This window comes from Oncorhynchus mykiss, chromosome 18 (assembly GCF_057628025.1).
Source record: "Oncorhynchus mykiss isolate SJ-2025 chromosome 18, ASM5762802v1, whole genome shotgun sequence".
Taxonomy (NCBI): domain Eukaryota; kingdom Metazoa; phylum Chordata; class Actinopteri; order Salmoniformes; family Salmonidae; genus Oncorhynchus; species Oncorhynchus mykiss.
Window position 1 is genome coordinate 31233674 of NC_143039.1, and position 15526 is coordinate 31249199.

Below are 15526 nucleotides of genomic sequence, written 5' to 3' on the forward strand. Positions count from 1 at the left end.
CAGCCAGTGCAATGGCGCCTATCCTCTGCTGGAGGCCAGGGCTGAGCTGAGCTCATTGAGATTCTACGCCTGTCTCCTAACCAACCGGGAGCGCTGAGCAGGCACACACACACATACACATATGGACACACACGCAGACGGAGCTGCTTCAGTCATGCAGTCAGGGACTGAGAAAGCCACAGCCTCTTCATCGGTAATGAGGCTGACCGGTGCTGCTGCTGACCTGGGGATGCATACATTAACCTCTCCTCCATCGGCATAGTATACTTAATCCTCCATCCAATCGACGTAGCCAGGTAGGAGGAAAGGCAGGAAGGAGGAACTGAGCTGGACTGAGCTGAACTGGGCTGCGCTACAGAACGGTGTGTGTGTGTGTTTGGTGTGGTCGTGTCGTGCTGCTCACAGCGATCCGCTCGTCTGTCATCTCTCTCCATCTGTCCTCCAGAGCTGCACGCGGAGCTCCAGCCCAGCTCCTCCTCCTTCTCAACCCAGGAACTGATGACCAGGCTGGGCTTCTTACTGGGAGAAGGGACCCCAGCCTCGCCTAGCACCCCCATGGAGGACCGGAGGGAAAAGAAGGTGTGTGAAAGGAAAGATGTTGGGAAGGATGGGTAGAAGGAAGGAGGGAGAGTGACTGAGAAAGTCAGATGTCAGAAATATGAAAAGGAGGCTGATGTTTTCTTTGCAGAAGTCAGGAGTTTTTGTATGGCTTCTTTAATTAGATTTAAAGGCAATGTTTTGTATGATAACCAAGATTGAGAGTTTGTTTTTGTTAAGCTGCAGATTTAGAAACTACAACTTTGAAGGTAATTTACCAGTTGAAAAAGAAAATCGGAGGCAGTCTTGACTTAATATTTGAAAGTATATACTGTGATGGCATTTTCTTTATGGAATGTGTACATAAGGTGATGTCAGTTGAATATCTTGCTTTTAATCTTGTTGCATTGGCTCGCCACATGCTGTTGAGCCTGCAGGACGTTTCTATACTGTACTGTATCATTCTATCACCGTTTGAGCATTGCCCCACTTTCCTAACCTCCTTCCTCCACCTGAGCTCCAGATGGAGCCAGTTTTATAGAGACAATGTGTCGGCTGTGAGCAGTGTACCGTGTCCTGGTTCCGATAACTGATGGGGTGGTAAGGTGGGAAAAGCACTGAGCTGAACGTTCTCTAACGTTGCAGAAACGCTGGGTGCTGGGATGAGTTGAGACCTATAGGATCTAGGAAATGTAGGGTTCAGGTGTTGTTGGAGACATATGAAGAAGGATGCAGATATTGGGGTTTGGGGACATTGGGAGGAGAGGGGGACATTGACACACACACACACACACACACACACACACACACACACACACACACACACAGACACACACTTATATACAATGACCTATATACCATACATTAACCTGGGGTCAGCTGGAAATGGGGCCAACAGGGTCTATACCTCTGATAATACTTGTCCATAGACAGAGCTTTAAATAAAACACCTCTTTCTCTCTCTCTTCTCCCTTCCCTTTCTCTTTCTATATCTCTCTTCTTTTGCCACATGTTCTATCCATCTCTCTTCACTTTCTACTTGACTGATATTGCCTACTCACCCCTCTTTCTACCCCCCCTCTCCTCTTTCGCTCTCTCTCGTCCCTCTCTCACCCTTCTCTCTCTCGTCCCTCTCTGCCCATCTCTGTCTCTCACCCTTCTCTCTCTCGTCCCTCTCTGCCCATCTCTTTCTCTCTCCCTCTCTCACCCTTCTCTCTCTCGTCCCTCTCTGCCCATTTCTCTCTCTCTCCCTCTCTCACCCTTCTCTCTCTCGTCCCTCTCTCGCTCCCTCTCTGTCTCGTCCCTCTCTGCCCATCTCTCTTCTCTCCCTCTCTCGCTCCCTCTCTGTCTGTAGTGTAATATCTCTGGCCAGGCGGTGAGCCCATGCTCCACATTGACCTGCAGCACTACGTCTCCATGCTCAGACAGCCCCTGCTCCACCCTGGGTAGTAGCAGTGCCGGGGGGCCGCCCTCCTGTCTTCCCAATCCCAGCCCCAGCCCAGGTGGGACCCTCCTCAGCCCCAGTCCCTGCCGGAGCCCCAGCTCCACACTTGAGAGCCAGGATAGCGGAATCATAGGTGAGTGGCTTATATAGACCATCATCCCCATAGTTGGATCAATTTCAATTCAGATATTTTCTCTATGTTGTGTTCTCTTCTCACCTCCTGAGAAATAATGGATATGTGCACATGATTGTGAGACCTCTATGGAAGAAAAAACACCATCTCGTCCTTCCATTGGTCATCGATATATCTCAATAATATATCTCAGTACTCACATTGTCAATAATCCTGATTAGGATAAGGGCCTCAGCACTGAAGAAATAGAGATGGATGATACTTGTTTCACCTTGCTTTGAGTTCTCAGGCAGTCTTTCTAGCTCCCAACTCTCTCTTTTTGCCTGTGCCACTTTAGTCGAGAGGCTTCAGTTCCCTCTTGACAAAACTGGGACGTTGCTGTCTTTGCTGCGTACGGGTCTGGACTTTCTAAAATAGGACATCTTTCTCCCTAAATAGAGCTTGTATTTCTCGGTACATACATAAGGACAAAGGGTGCACAGTACACGCGTTTGATTGTGTTGATGTCGATGTGTGACTGATGCCTCGTCACTGTTGATGTGACTGATGATCGGCCTTTTACTCTTTAACTCGGTACAGTGTCACTGCCAATAACGTACCAGACTGGAAAATCACAGTGAACTGAAGCAGAGTTTGAGCTCATCCTAAATGACAACTATTCCTAACTTGATCTTATCCAAAAGGCACTCATTAGGAGTCAACGGTTTGTTTTTGTCGTTTGTAATCCCCTTCACCCCCGTCTACTCCCCCTGTGCCTCAGCTACCATCACCAGCTCTCCTGAGAATGAGGATCGCGGTGGTTCCACTCTGGACCTGAGCAAAGATGGCAGCTGGAGGGGCGCTGGGCGTGGCGGGCACCAAGGCGACTCCTGCCCTCCTGTCGCCAAGGACGACCTGCCAGGACCCAGCGAGGCCCCGCCCAGGTCTGAAATCACCATCCTAGAGGCACCCAGAACTCCGCCCCCAGCCAAGAGGCCCCTCCCACAGCGCCACACGCACAGCACTTCTTCCCTGGTGATGCCACGCCCTAACTCTGTGGCAGGTGAGTGACCATCTCTTGCCGCTGACTGGTGGTGTCTCAATAGTCTCAACTAGTCTCATTCCCTTGTGTCCTTTCCTCTATGATTACTGGCCTGGTAATGCATGATAGATGAAAGCAGTACATTGGAGATCTACCCAGTCCTTTTATCTTTTAGCGGTGATGAGGGAAAGGAGATGAGGAAAGGAAGCCGTGAAAGACAATCAAACAGCTCTACCTTGACCAGGTGTCTAGAACCAATCGTTTTTTTTGTGGTGAAGCTCTCTTTCCTCCATTCATTTGTGTAGTTAAAACAGCTGCAGCTGAAGCTTTTTCTGACCACGTGGTTTCTGTGACGTGGAAGAGCCATTAGACAGAGCTGCTTCCTGTCTACTTTCTGTCATTAGACGAGGACGGCATACGGCATTACATCTCTGGAGGATGGAGACAGTGAACGCTACCGGCTACAGTATTCCAGGAGGGTTTACGTTGTTATCCTACATCTGTTTCTCCTCTGTGTTTGAGAGAACAAGAGACAACTTTTCCTTCGTTAGATGCCACTCCATTTGGAGAGCGGGGGGAGATGGGGGGGGGGGGGGGGGTGATGGTCTCAGGGGAGTGGATCCACTGCAATGACTGACAGACACTCTTCTACTCTTGTTAGGGATGCTGCTTGTGAAAACCGTGAATTACTTGAAATGAGCATGCATGGCAATATTTGTTTAAATAGACCTCCCTTTGAGGTTGTGATGGGGGGGGGGGGAAGAGAGATGGGAGTAACACAGGACATGTTTTGGTTTCTTTCAAAGCCCACACCCCTACATGGGTTTCTATCTGTTGTTGTGGTCCGAGCAGAGAGGAAGTGTTAGTCCCGCGTATGCCTGCTGATTTCAGTACAGCTTGAGAGTTAAGTGGCGCCGTGTGTGAATAGAATGTCAGTATTCCTGCGGTGCCATTGAAAGAGGGCAGACCCCCCCCCCCCCCCCCCCCCCCCGCCGAGAGCTCTTGCCATTCAACTGCCACTGGAGCTTTCGTCATAGTGCTCTGAGATTATTATTATACCAACAGACATGTATTCGAGGTGGAAGATTGTGGTCAAATGTGTTTTCTACGTTGTTTAACAGTAACCTGGCCCTGGGTTGAACAAGATTTAGGGTGACTCAGCAGTAGACTGGACATTGTGGTTTTGGGAGGTGTGATGTGAAGTGTGTCTCTGTATCTCTGAGGTCAATGGTTCTAACGCTGAACAATAGCCTGATCCAGCCTCCAACCGCTTTTTTTCCCAAGATCCAGGTGTGACTCTTCACTAGATTGGACATGACGGGGGTGATGTGGGTGCTCCTGCCCTGTGAGCTGTGCAGTACGTGTCACAGAGCCGAGCAACGTGACATTCCCCATCTGATTCCACTCTGTGGGGATTAAAGGTCTCATGTAATGCCAGATTATACTGTAGTACAGGAGGCTGGGCCGCGCACTATTGATTTATGTGCTGCATAAGGTGGAGAGAGAGAGAGAGAGAGAGAAAGAGCTATAGTTCCTTGCTATGTGGAACAAAATGCGTTATTTATTTGAGATGCTTCAATCACAGCTTTACTACAAATAGAGTGATTAAACCTAGAAGCCTCAAGCCCCATCTAGCTCTGGTCCTAGCTACTATACAACAGTTACTGCAGATTCACTACAATCACATGCACACCCCCATATGCTCACACACACACACACACAGACAAAGACAGAACATCTGTATATATCTATCTACAATCTCCCTCTCCAGATATTACTGTACTGTTATATCACATCCAGACCCCTACAAGCAGATTGCTTCCCATAGGAAATGACTGTAATCTAGTTAGCTGCTTTTTTGCCAGACTTGAATTCATAAGCCACTTCTATTGGATCTCCTCTCTCTCACACAGTAGAGAGGAGAGTAGAGAGAACTAGGTCTGATGGAGCAGGGCAGAGAGAACTAGGTCTGGTGGAGCAGAGTAGATAGAACTAGGTCTGGTGGAGCAGATTAGAGAGAATTAGGTCTGGTGGAGCAGAGTAGAGAGAACTAGGTCTGGTGGAGCAGAGTAGATAGAACTAGGTCTGGTGGAGCAGATTAGAGAGAATTAGGTCTGGTGGAGCAGAGTAGAGAGAACTAGGTCTGGTGGAGCAGAGCAGAGAGAACTAGGCCTGGTGGAGCAGAGCAGAGAGAACTAGGCCTGGTGGAGCAGAGCAGAGAGAACTAGGCCTGGTGGAGCAGAGTAGAGAGAACTAGGTCTGGTGGAGCAGAGTAGATAGAACTAGGTCTGGTGGAGCAGATTAGAGAGAATTAGGTCTGGTGGAGCAGAGTAGAGAGAACTAGGTCTGGTGGAGCAGATTAGAGAGAATTAGGTCTGGTGGAGCAGAGTAGATAGAACTAGGCCTGGTGGAGCAGAGCAGAGAGAACTAGGTCTGGTGGAGCAGAGCAGAGAGAACTAGGCCTGGTGGAGCAGAGTAGAGAGAACTAGGTCTGGTGGAGCAGAGTAGAGAGAACTAGGTCTGGTGGAGCAGAGTAGAGAGAACTAGGTCTGGTGGAGCAGAGTAGATAGAACTAGGCCTGGTGGAGCAGAGTAGATAGAACTAGGTCTGGTGGAGCAGATTAGAGAGAATTAGGTCTGGTGGAGCAGAGTAGATAGAACTAGGCCTGGTGGAGCAGAGCAGAGAGAACTAGGTCTGGTGGAGCAGAGCAGAGAGAACTAGGCCTGGTGGAGCAGAGTAGAGAGAACTAGGTCTGGTGGAGCAGAGTAGAGAGAACTAGGTCTGGTGGAGCAGAGCAGAGAGAACTAGGCCTGGTGGAGCAGAGCAGAGAGAACTAGGCCTGGTGGAGCAGAGCAGAGAGAACTAGGCCTGGTGGAGCAGAGCAGAGAGAACTAGGCCTGGTGGAGCAGAGCAGAGAGAACTGGGCCTGGTGGAGCAGAGCAGAGAGAACTAGGCCTGGTGGAGCGGAGCAGAGAGAACTAGGCCTGGTGGAGCAGAGCAGAGAGAACTAGGCCTGGTGGAGCAGAGCAGAGAGAACTAGGCCTGGTGGAGCAGAGCAGAGAGAACTAGGCCTGGTGGAGCGGAGCAGAGAGAACTAGGTCTGGTGGAGCAGAGCAGAGAGAACTAGGCCTGGTGGAGCAGAGCAGAGAGAACTAGGCCTGGTGGAGCAGAGCAGAGAGAACTAGGCCTGGTGGAGCAGAGCAGAGAGAACTAGGCCTGGTGGAGCAGAGTAGATAGAACTAGGTCTGGTGGAGCAGATTAGAGATAATTAGGTCTGGTGGAGCAGAGTAGAGAGAACTAGGTCTGGTGGAGCAGAGCAGAGAGAACTAGGCCTGGTGGAGCAGAGCAGAGAGAACTAGGCCTGGTGGAGCAGAGCAGAGAGAACTAGGCCTGGTGGAGCAGAGCAGAGAGAACTAGGCCTGGTGGAGCAGAGCAGAGAGAACTGGGCCTGGTGGAGCGGAGCAGAGAGAACTAGGCCTGGTGGAGCAGAGTAGATAGAACTAGGCCTGGTGGAGCAGAGCAGAGAGAACTAGGCCTGGTGGAGCAGAGTAGAGAGAACTAGGTCTGGTGGAGCAGAGTAGATAGAACTAGGTCTGGTGGAGCAGATTAGAGAGAATTAGGTCTGGTGGAGCAGAGTAGAGAGAACTAGGTCTGGTGGAGCAGAGCAGAGAGAACTAGGCCTGGTGGAGCAGAGCAGAGAGAACTAGGCCTGGTGGAGCAGAGCAGAGAGAACTAGGCCTGGTGGAGCAGAGTAGAGAGAACTAGGTCTGGTGGAGCAGAGTAGATAGAACTAGGTCTGGTGGAGCAGATTAGAGAGAATTAGGTCTGGTGGAGCAGAGTAGAGAGAACTAGGTCTGGTGGAGCAGATTAGAGAGAATTAGGTCTGGTGGAGCAGAGTAGATAGAACTAGGCCTGGTGGAGCAGAGCAGAGAGAACTAGGTCTGGTGGAGCAGAGCAGAGAGAACTAGGTCTGGTGGAGCAGAGTAGAGAGAACTAGGTCTGGTGGAGCAGAGTAGAGAGAACTAGGTCTGGTGGAGCAGAGTAGAGAGAACTAGGTCTGGTGGAGCAGAGTAGATAGAACTAGGCCTGGTGGAGCAGAGTAGATAGAACTAGGCCTGGTGGAGCAGAGCAGAGAGAACTAGGCCTGGTGGAGCAGAGCAGAGAGAACTAGGCCTGGTGGAGCAGAGCAGAGAGAACTAGGCCTGGTGGAGCAGAGCAGAGAGAACTAGGCCTGGTGGAGCAGAGCAGAGAGAACTAGGCCTGGTGGAGCAGAGCAGAGAGAACTAGGCCTGGTGGAGCAGAGCAGAGAGAACTAGGCCTGGTGGAGCGGAGCAGAGAGAACTAGGTCTGGTGGAGCAGAGCAGAGAGAACTAGGCCTGGTGGAGCAGAGCAGAGAGAACTAGGTCTGGTGGAGCGGAGCAGAGAGAACTAGGTCTGGTGGAGCAGAGCAGAGAGAACTAGGACTGGTGGAGCAGAGCAGAGAGAACTAGTGAATTAGGATGTGTTAGGTTCTATTTTCCAGAGTACAAACTCAACGGACACTATGAAAGCTTTAAACCAAGTTGATTCTGCCCGGCGGGTCAGTACAGCTGCATTAGACAAACACATGGTTTCACCCGTGGTCGTATACATGCTCCACTTTGGGTGGAGTCTCCTCCATATCACTACACATTGCATCCTTATTGTTAGGCAGGGAGGTGAGTGATCTGGGCCTTAAACGGTTCCTCCCCTTATCAGTACTGCCACATGTGATTGTTGTCCCTGCACTCAGCCCTTACCAAGCTTCCTTATGGCACCCCTCATGTCTCTACTATACAGTGGGGCAAAAAGGTATTTAGTCAGCCGCCAATTGTGCAAGTTCTCCCACTTAAAAAGATGAGAGAGGCCTGTAATTTTCGTCATAGGTACACTTCAACAATGACAGACAAAATGAGAAAAAAATTCCAGAAAATCACATTGTAGGATTTTTAATGAATTTATTAGCAAATTATGGTGGAAAATAGGTATTTGGTCAATAACAAAAGTTTATCTCAATACTTTGTTATATACCTTTTGTTGGCAATGACAGAGGTCAAACGTTTTCTGTAAGTCTTCACAAGGGGTTAAAATGTACAGGCCTCTCTCATCTTTTTAAGTGGGAGAACTTGCACAATTGGTGGCTGACTAAATACTTTTTTGCCCCACTGTACCTAATGGTTCATTATATATAACGCTCAGAAACCAAACCAATCAGATGGAAGACATCAGGTTCTACAGAGCATACATGGACCAGTGTGTATGTCTCATGTTGGTGTACATGTTAAACGGACTGGTCCTTAGAAACACAACATTGTGCTACGGAACAGGGGTAATTGGAGCTGGTCTCTGAACCTGGCTATGTTCCTGACCTGTAGGGAGCTGTTAATATCCCAGGCTGGATGAGGATTCACTTGGATCATCATCACCATACATTATGGACTGATCTAGTGGTCGACGCCCATTTGAATGAGTCGCTGAAGAGTCTCTGTGTGTGTCTTTGTGTTTTATCCTTGAGTGTCTTTCTCCAGAATATTTAAAGTCACAAAACATGGGCAGCATAAGGGAAGAACTATGACCGATTTGTTTCCCATTTTAGTTAAGGACAAGAGTCTTGAATCGCTCTCCCTTAAGGCTGAAATACACTACAGGCCACCGGGGTTAACACCCCTGCTCTTATGATAAGTGCCATGGGATCTTTAGTGACCACAGAGAGTCAGGACACCCGTTTAACATATAGCAAAACATAGCTTAGCTTGTTGTTAATCCACCTGGCTTGTCAGATTTCAAAAAAGCTTTAGGGTGAAAGCATACCAAGCGTTTATGTAAGGACATCTCTCTCAGCAGACAAAACATTACAAACAGCTAGCAGCAAAGTAGATTGCTTTTCTGACTTTCGTGACCAATCAAATTAATCGCTTACCTTTGTTGATCTTTGGATGTTTGCACTCACAAGACTCCCAGTTACACAATAAATGTTCCTTTTGTTCCATAAAGATTATTTTTATATCCAAAATACCTCCATTTGGTTGGCGCGTTATGTTCAGAAATCCACAGGCTCGAGCGGTCACGAGGAGGCAGACAAAAATTCCAAATAGTATCCGTAAAGTTCGTAGAAACATGTCAAACGTTTTTTTATAATCCATCCTCAGGTTGTTTTTACAATATCGATATAATCGATAATATTTCAACCGGACCGTAGCTTTTTCAATAGGAGTGTGAGAGAAAATGTCTGCTCCAAGCTGCTTTCTCACTCATTTTTCAGAATAAAAGCCTGAAACTATGTCTAAAGACTGTTCACAGCATGTGGAAGCCATAGGAAAATGAATATGGTTGATATCCCTTTAAATGGAGGGAAGGCATGCAATGGAACAGAGAGATTTCAGGAAAAACAGCACTTCCTGGTTGGATTTTCCTCAAACTTTAGAGTGTTTTCTATCCTAATCTGACAATTATATGCATATTCTAGATTCTGGGCCTGGGAAATAGGCCGTTTCATTTGGGTACTTTTTTCATCCAAACATCAAAATACTGCCCCCTACACTCAACAGGTTAACAACCCTCCAGACGAGCTTCAGTGCCATACAACTCTCCTTCCGTGGCCTCCAACTGCTCTTAAATACAAGTAAAACTAAATGCATGCTCTTCAACCGATCGCTGCCAGCACCTGCCCACCCGTCCAACATCACTACTCTGGACGGTTCTGACTTAGAATATGTGGACAACTACAAATACCTAGGTGTCTGTTTAGACTGTAAACTCTCCTTCCAGACTCACATCAAACATCTCCAATCCAAAGTTAAATATAGAATTGGCTTCCTATTTCGCAACAAAGCATCCTTCACTCATGCTGCCAAACATACCCTCGTAAAACTGGCCATCCTACCGATCCTCAACTTCGGCGATGTCATTTACAAAATAGCCTCCAATACCCTACTCAATAAATTGGATGCAGTCTATCACAGTGCCATCCGTTTTTTCACCGAAGCCCCATATACTACCCACCACTGCGACCTGTACGCTCTCGTTGGCTGGCCCTCGCTTCATACTCGTCGCCAAACCCACTGGCTCCTGGTCATCTACAAGACCCTGTTAGGTAAAGTCCTCCCTTATCTCAGCTCGCTGGTCACCATAGCAGCACCCACCTGTAGCACGCACTCCAGCAGGTATATCTCTCTGGTCACCCCCAAAACCAATTCTTCCTTTGGCTGCCTCTCCTGTCAGTTCTCTGCTGCCAATGACTGGAACGAACTCCAAAAATCTCTGAAACTGGAAACACTTATCTCCCTCACTAGCTTTAATCACCAGCTGTCAGAGAAGCTCACAGATTACTGCACCTGTACATAGCCCATCTATAATTTAGCCCAAACAACTACCTCTTCCCCTACTGTATTTATTTATTTTGCTCCTTCGCACCCCATTATTTATATTTCTACTTTGCATATTCTTCCACTGCAAATGTACCATTCCAGTGTTTTACTTGCTATATTGTATTTACTTCGCCACCATGGCCTTTTTTTTGGCCTTTACCTCCCTTATCTCACCTCATTTGCTCACATCGTATATAGACTTATTTTTCTACTGTATTATTGACTGTATGTTTGTTTTACTCCATGTGTAACTCTGTGTTGTTGTATGTGTCGAACTGCTTTGCTTTATCTTGGCCAGGCCGCAATTGTAAATGAGAACTTGTTCTCAACTTGCCTACCTGGTTAAATAAAGGTGAAATAAATAAAAAATAAAAAATAAATCTTCAATGAAAGAAGTTTGGAACCACCAAGACTCTTGCTAGAGCTGGCCGCCCGGCAAACTGAGCAATCGGGAAGAAGGGCCTTGATAATTCGAGCATGATTACTTTGTGGTCGAATTGATGCAAAGAAACCACGGCTGAACAGTGTGTTTGTGTGTTTAACTCTGCCTGTAATCACGCTGGATTATTCAGAATCCATTGAAGAGCTTGAACGATTCATTTACGAGAGATACTTACGAACTTAAAGAAACATGTCGCTGGTTTCGGAGGATTCAAGCATTGTTAAGGACAACCAACCCAATCAACAAAACAAACCAAAACCAGGTTGGCCAATAGGTATCAACGATGGCACCAAACCATGCCCAAGTAAGAGGGCGCGTGGCGAGTGGCGAGTGGGGAGAGGTTTACTGATATGGATGTGAAGTTGTTGAAATCCATCAATGAAAGGCTTGCCAAACTTGATATCTTGGATATATTACGAGAGGACATCAGTGCATTATGTGCCAGTCTAGAATTCAGCCAACATCAGATGGATGATCTGAGGAAAGAGAACACGGTGCTGAAAGGTACTGTAGACTCTATTCATTGCAAGGTGGAGATGGTGCGAAGGGAGAACAATCAACTTAAAGAAACCTTGCTTGATGTACAGTGTCGATCAATGCAGAACAATCTAATATTTTCAGGGATCCCGGAGAATGACAACAGCAGAGGCAGTGAGGACACAGTCCGAGACTTTATGTCAACTCAACTAAAACTGCCCACTGATGTTGTGCGTAATGCCACTTTCTCCAGAGTCCATAGAATAGGTAAGGCCACAGGCTATTATTGCATGTTTTGATACATTTAAGCAAAAGGAAATGACGAAGAACATGTGCAGAGAACTCAGAAACACTGATTTTGGAATGAATGATCACTTCCCCACCGAGATCAATGAAAGGAGAAAAAAATTATATCCCATCATGAAGGAAAAGCGTTGCTTGAATCAACGAGTCTCCATGATGATGGATAAACTTTATATCAACGGGCAATTGTATCAGGACTCTAGAGTAACTCCCTGGCTATTTCAATTTAATGTTCAAATTTGAGTTTGTGTGTTGTAGTGTATCATGACAACTTCAACTATAATGAATACATGCTCTATTGATCTCCACTATAATGAATACCTTCTCTATTGATCTCCACTATAATGAATACGTGCTCTATTGATCTCCACTATGATGAATACGTGCTCTATTGATCTCCACTATAATGAATACATGCTCTATGGATCTCCACTATGATGAATACGTGCTCTATTGATCTCCACTATAATGAATACATGCTCTATTGATCTTCACTTGATAAGGAAAGGCCTGCATATGGCTCAGGTTAATGTATGTAGCCTTCCTAACAAAATACATGAGGCTTTTAACTTGGTCAACATAAATAATATTGATAATTTGGCTTTGATCGAAACACACTTAGATGCATCTGTAAATGATGGGCAAATGAACATTCATGCATATAGTCTACTGAGAAGAGACAGGAATAGGAATGGTGGGGGTGTAGCACTGTATATTCAGAATCATATACCTTTTAAGAGAAGGGATGACCTTAATGTATGTCAAGTAGAGGCACTATGGGCTCAGGTACATCTGCCTCACCAGGCACCCATATTGGTAGCATGTGTGTATAGACCTCCTAGCTCTAAGGTGTCCTATCTGGATGACTTATGCACTGGGTTTGACCAGGCCACAGATAGCAACAGAGATGTATTTATCTTGGGGGATTTTAATAGAAATTGGAAGGATCACAATAATTCGAATAGAACAAAATTGATGAGATATGCCAAGAACTGTGGTTTGAAACAAATGGTTAATGATACTACTAGATCATCAATTGAGTTGGGTCATCGTTCAGACACATGCATTGATCTGATTTTCTGTAATATACCAATGCAATGCTTAAAAGCCAGATCAATGCCAGTGGGCTGGACAGACCATAATATTGTGACCATAAACACCAAGGTTCCAAAAAACCCCCCTAGGATTGTGTTTAAGAGACATTTTAAAACATTTAATCATGAGCTATTTCTAAATGATTTGGCTGCTGTACCCTGGGAGCTGATTTATCTAGAGGATGATTTAAATCACTCTACAGAATGTTTTATTGATTTACTCACTGAGGTAATGGACCATCATGCCCCTATAAGAAAGAGTACAGTTGGTGCTCGTCCATCTCCATGGATTGATGCTGAACTGGGTGAGGCTTTTTCTCAAAGAAATATGGCAAAAGTCTTAGCAGCTAAGTCAAAATTAGAAATTGATTAACAGAATTATAGAACATTACGTAATTATCCAGTTAAATTGAATCAAAAGAAAAATTAATATTTTACAACAATGCCTTTACTGATTGTAAAAATTATTCTAAAAAGGTATGGAACACAGTTAAGGGCTTACTTGGTACATCTATCTCATCATGCCCATCTAGTGTGTAGGTTGACGGGAGAATATTGACAAAACCAGTTGATATTGCCAATCATTTTGCAGATTTTTGTTTTTACAAAGAAAATTAATTTACTGAGCAACAATGTAGACAGACATACATTCTTCCAAACAAGCTATTGTCCAATGGATTGATGAGCATATTATGAGCAACAAGATCTGCTCTTTTAGTCTGCAAACGGTGTCAGTGGAGGAGGTGTTAAACCTATTGAAGTCATTACCTGATGGTAAATCTACAGGTTATGGTCTTATGGACAATTTTTTACTTCACTGTGCTGCTCCCCAGATTGCAGTTCCACTGAGATACATATTTAATTGGTCACTGGAAAAGGGGATGTTTGCAAATGTATGGAAGCATACGAAACTGTGTCCTATTCCGAAAGACTGCAAAGAACCCATTACTCCTGCCAATAGTCGACCAATGTCTACTCCCTACACTCAGTAAGATATTGGAGGGTATTGTGAGTAGACAAATATGGGAGTACATGAAAATAATTATCTGATTACAGCCAATCAGCATGCTTATCGCAAAAAAACATTCCACTACCACTGCATTGGTTGACATTACTGACCAGTGGCTCAATGCTATGGATAATGGCAAGTTTGTGGGTGTACTACTTTTAGATTTCAGTGCAGCATTTGATTTAGTGGATCATGAAATAATTTTGACAAAATTAATGCATTATGGTTTTAAGGAGGCAGCATTGAATTGGGTACAGTCATATCTAACTGACAGGAAACAGTCCACCTATATCAATGGTTCATTTTCTTCCCCTCGTGTGTTAAACTGTGGAATACCGCAGGGCAGCTGCCTTGGGCCACTTCTCTATTTAATATACAGTGGGGCAAAAAAGTATTTAGTCAGCCACCAATTGTGCAAGTTCTCCCACTTAAAAAGATGAGAGAGGCCTTTGAGAAGAAAAAAAATCCGGAAAATCACATTGTAGGATTTTTTATGAATTTATTTGCAAATTATTGTGGAAAATAAGTATTTGGTCACCTACAAACAAGCAAGAGTTCTGGCTCTCACAGACCTGTAACTTCTTCTTTAAGAGGCTCCTCTGTCCTCCACTCGTTACCTGTATTAATGTGCACCTGTTTGAACTTGTTATCAGTATAAAAGACACCTGTCCACAACCCCAAACAGTCACACTCCAAACTACACTATGGCCAAGACCAAAGAGCTGTCAAAGGACACCAGAAACAACATTTTAGACCTGCACCAGGCTGGGAAGACTGAATCTGCAATAGGTAAGCAGCTTGGTTTGAAGAAATCAACTGTGGGAGCAATTATTAGGAAATGGAAGACATACAAGACCACTGATAATCTCCCTCGATCTGGGGCTCCACGCAAGATCTCACCCCATGGGGTCAAAATGATCACAAGAACGGTGAGCAAAAATCCCAGAACCACACGGGGGGACCTAGTGAATGACCTGCAGAGAGCTGGGACCAAAGTAACAAAGCCTACCATCAGTAACACACTACGCCGTCAAGGACTCAAATCCTGCAGTGCCAGACGTGTCCCCCTGCTTAAGCCAGTACATGTCCAGGCCCGTCTGAAGTTTGCTAGAGAGCATTTGGATGATCCAGAAGAAGATTGGGAGAATGTCATATGGTCAGATGAAACCAAAATATAACTTTTTGGTAAAAACTCAACTCGGCGTGTTTGGAGGACAAAGAATGCTGAGTTGCATCCAAAGAACACCATACCTACTGTGAAGCATGGGGGTGGAAACATCATGCTTTGGGGCTGTTTTTCTGCAAAGGGACCAGGACGACTGATCCGTGTAAAGGAAAGAATGAATGGGGCCATGTATCGTGAGATTTTGAGTGAAAACCTCCTTCCATCAGCAAGGGCATTGAAGATGAAACGTGGCTGAGTCTTTCAGCATGACAATGATCCCAAACACACAACCCGGGCAAAGAAGGAGTGGCTTCGTAAGAAGCATTTCAAGGTCCTGGAGTGGCCTAGCCGGTCTCCAGATCTCAACCCCATAGAAAATCTTTGGAGGGAGTTGAAAGTCTGTGTTGCCCAGCAACAGCCCCAAAACATCACTGCTCTAGAGGAGATCTGCATGGAGGAATGGGCCAAAATACCAGCAACAGTGTGTGAAAACCTTGTGAAGACTTACAGAAAACG

General features: G+C 45.8%; 1 protein-coding gene across 1 annotated transcript in view; it reads left to right on the top strand.

Moving 5' to 3' along the window:
* LOC110495854 (protein TANC1) overlaps positions 1 to 15526 on the top strand; it is a 67322-nt gene that overhangs the window by 10433 nt on the left and 41363 nt on the right. The window contains exons 5-7 of the mRNA XM_090208116.1: positions 446 to 579; positions 1892 to 2114; positions 2875 to 3156. Of these exons, the coding sequence (XP_090064242.1) occupies positions 446 to 579; positions 1892 to 2114; positions 2875 to 3156 (639 nt within the window). The remainder of the gene's footprint in view (positions 1 to 445; positions 580 to 1891; positions 2115 to 2874; positions 3157 to 15526) is intronic.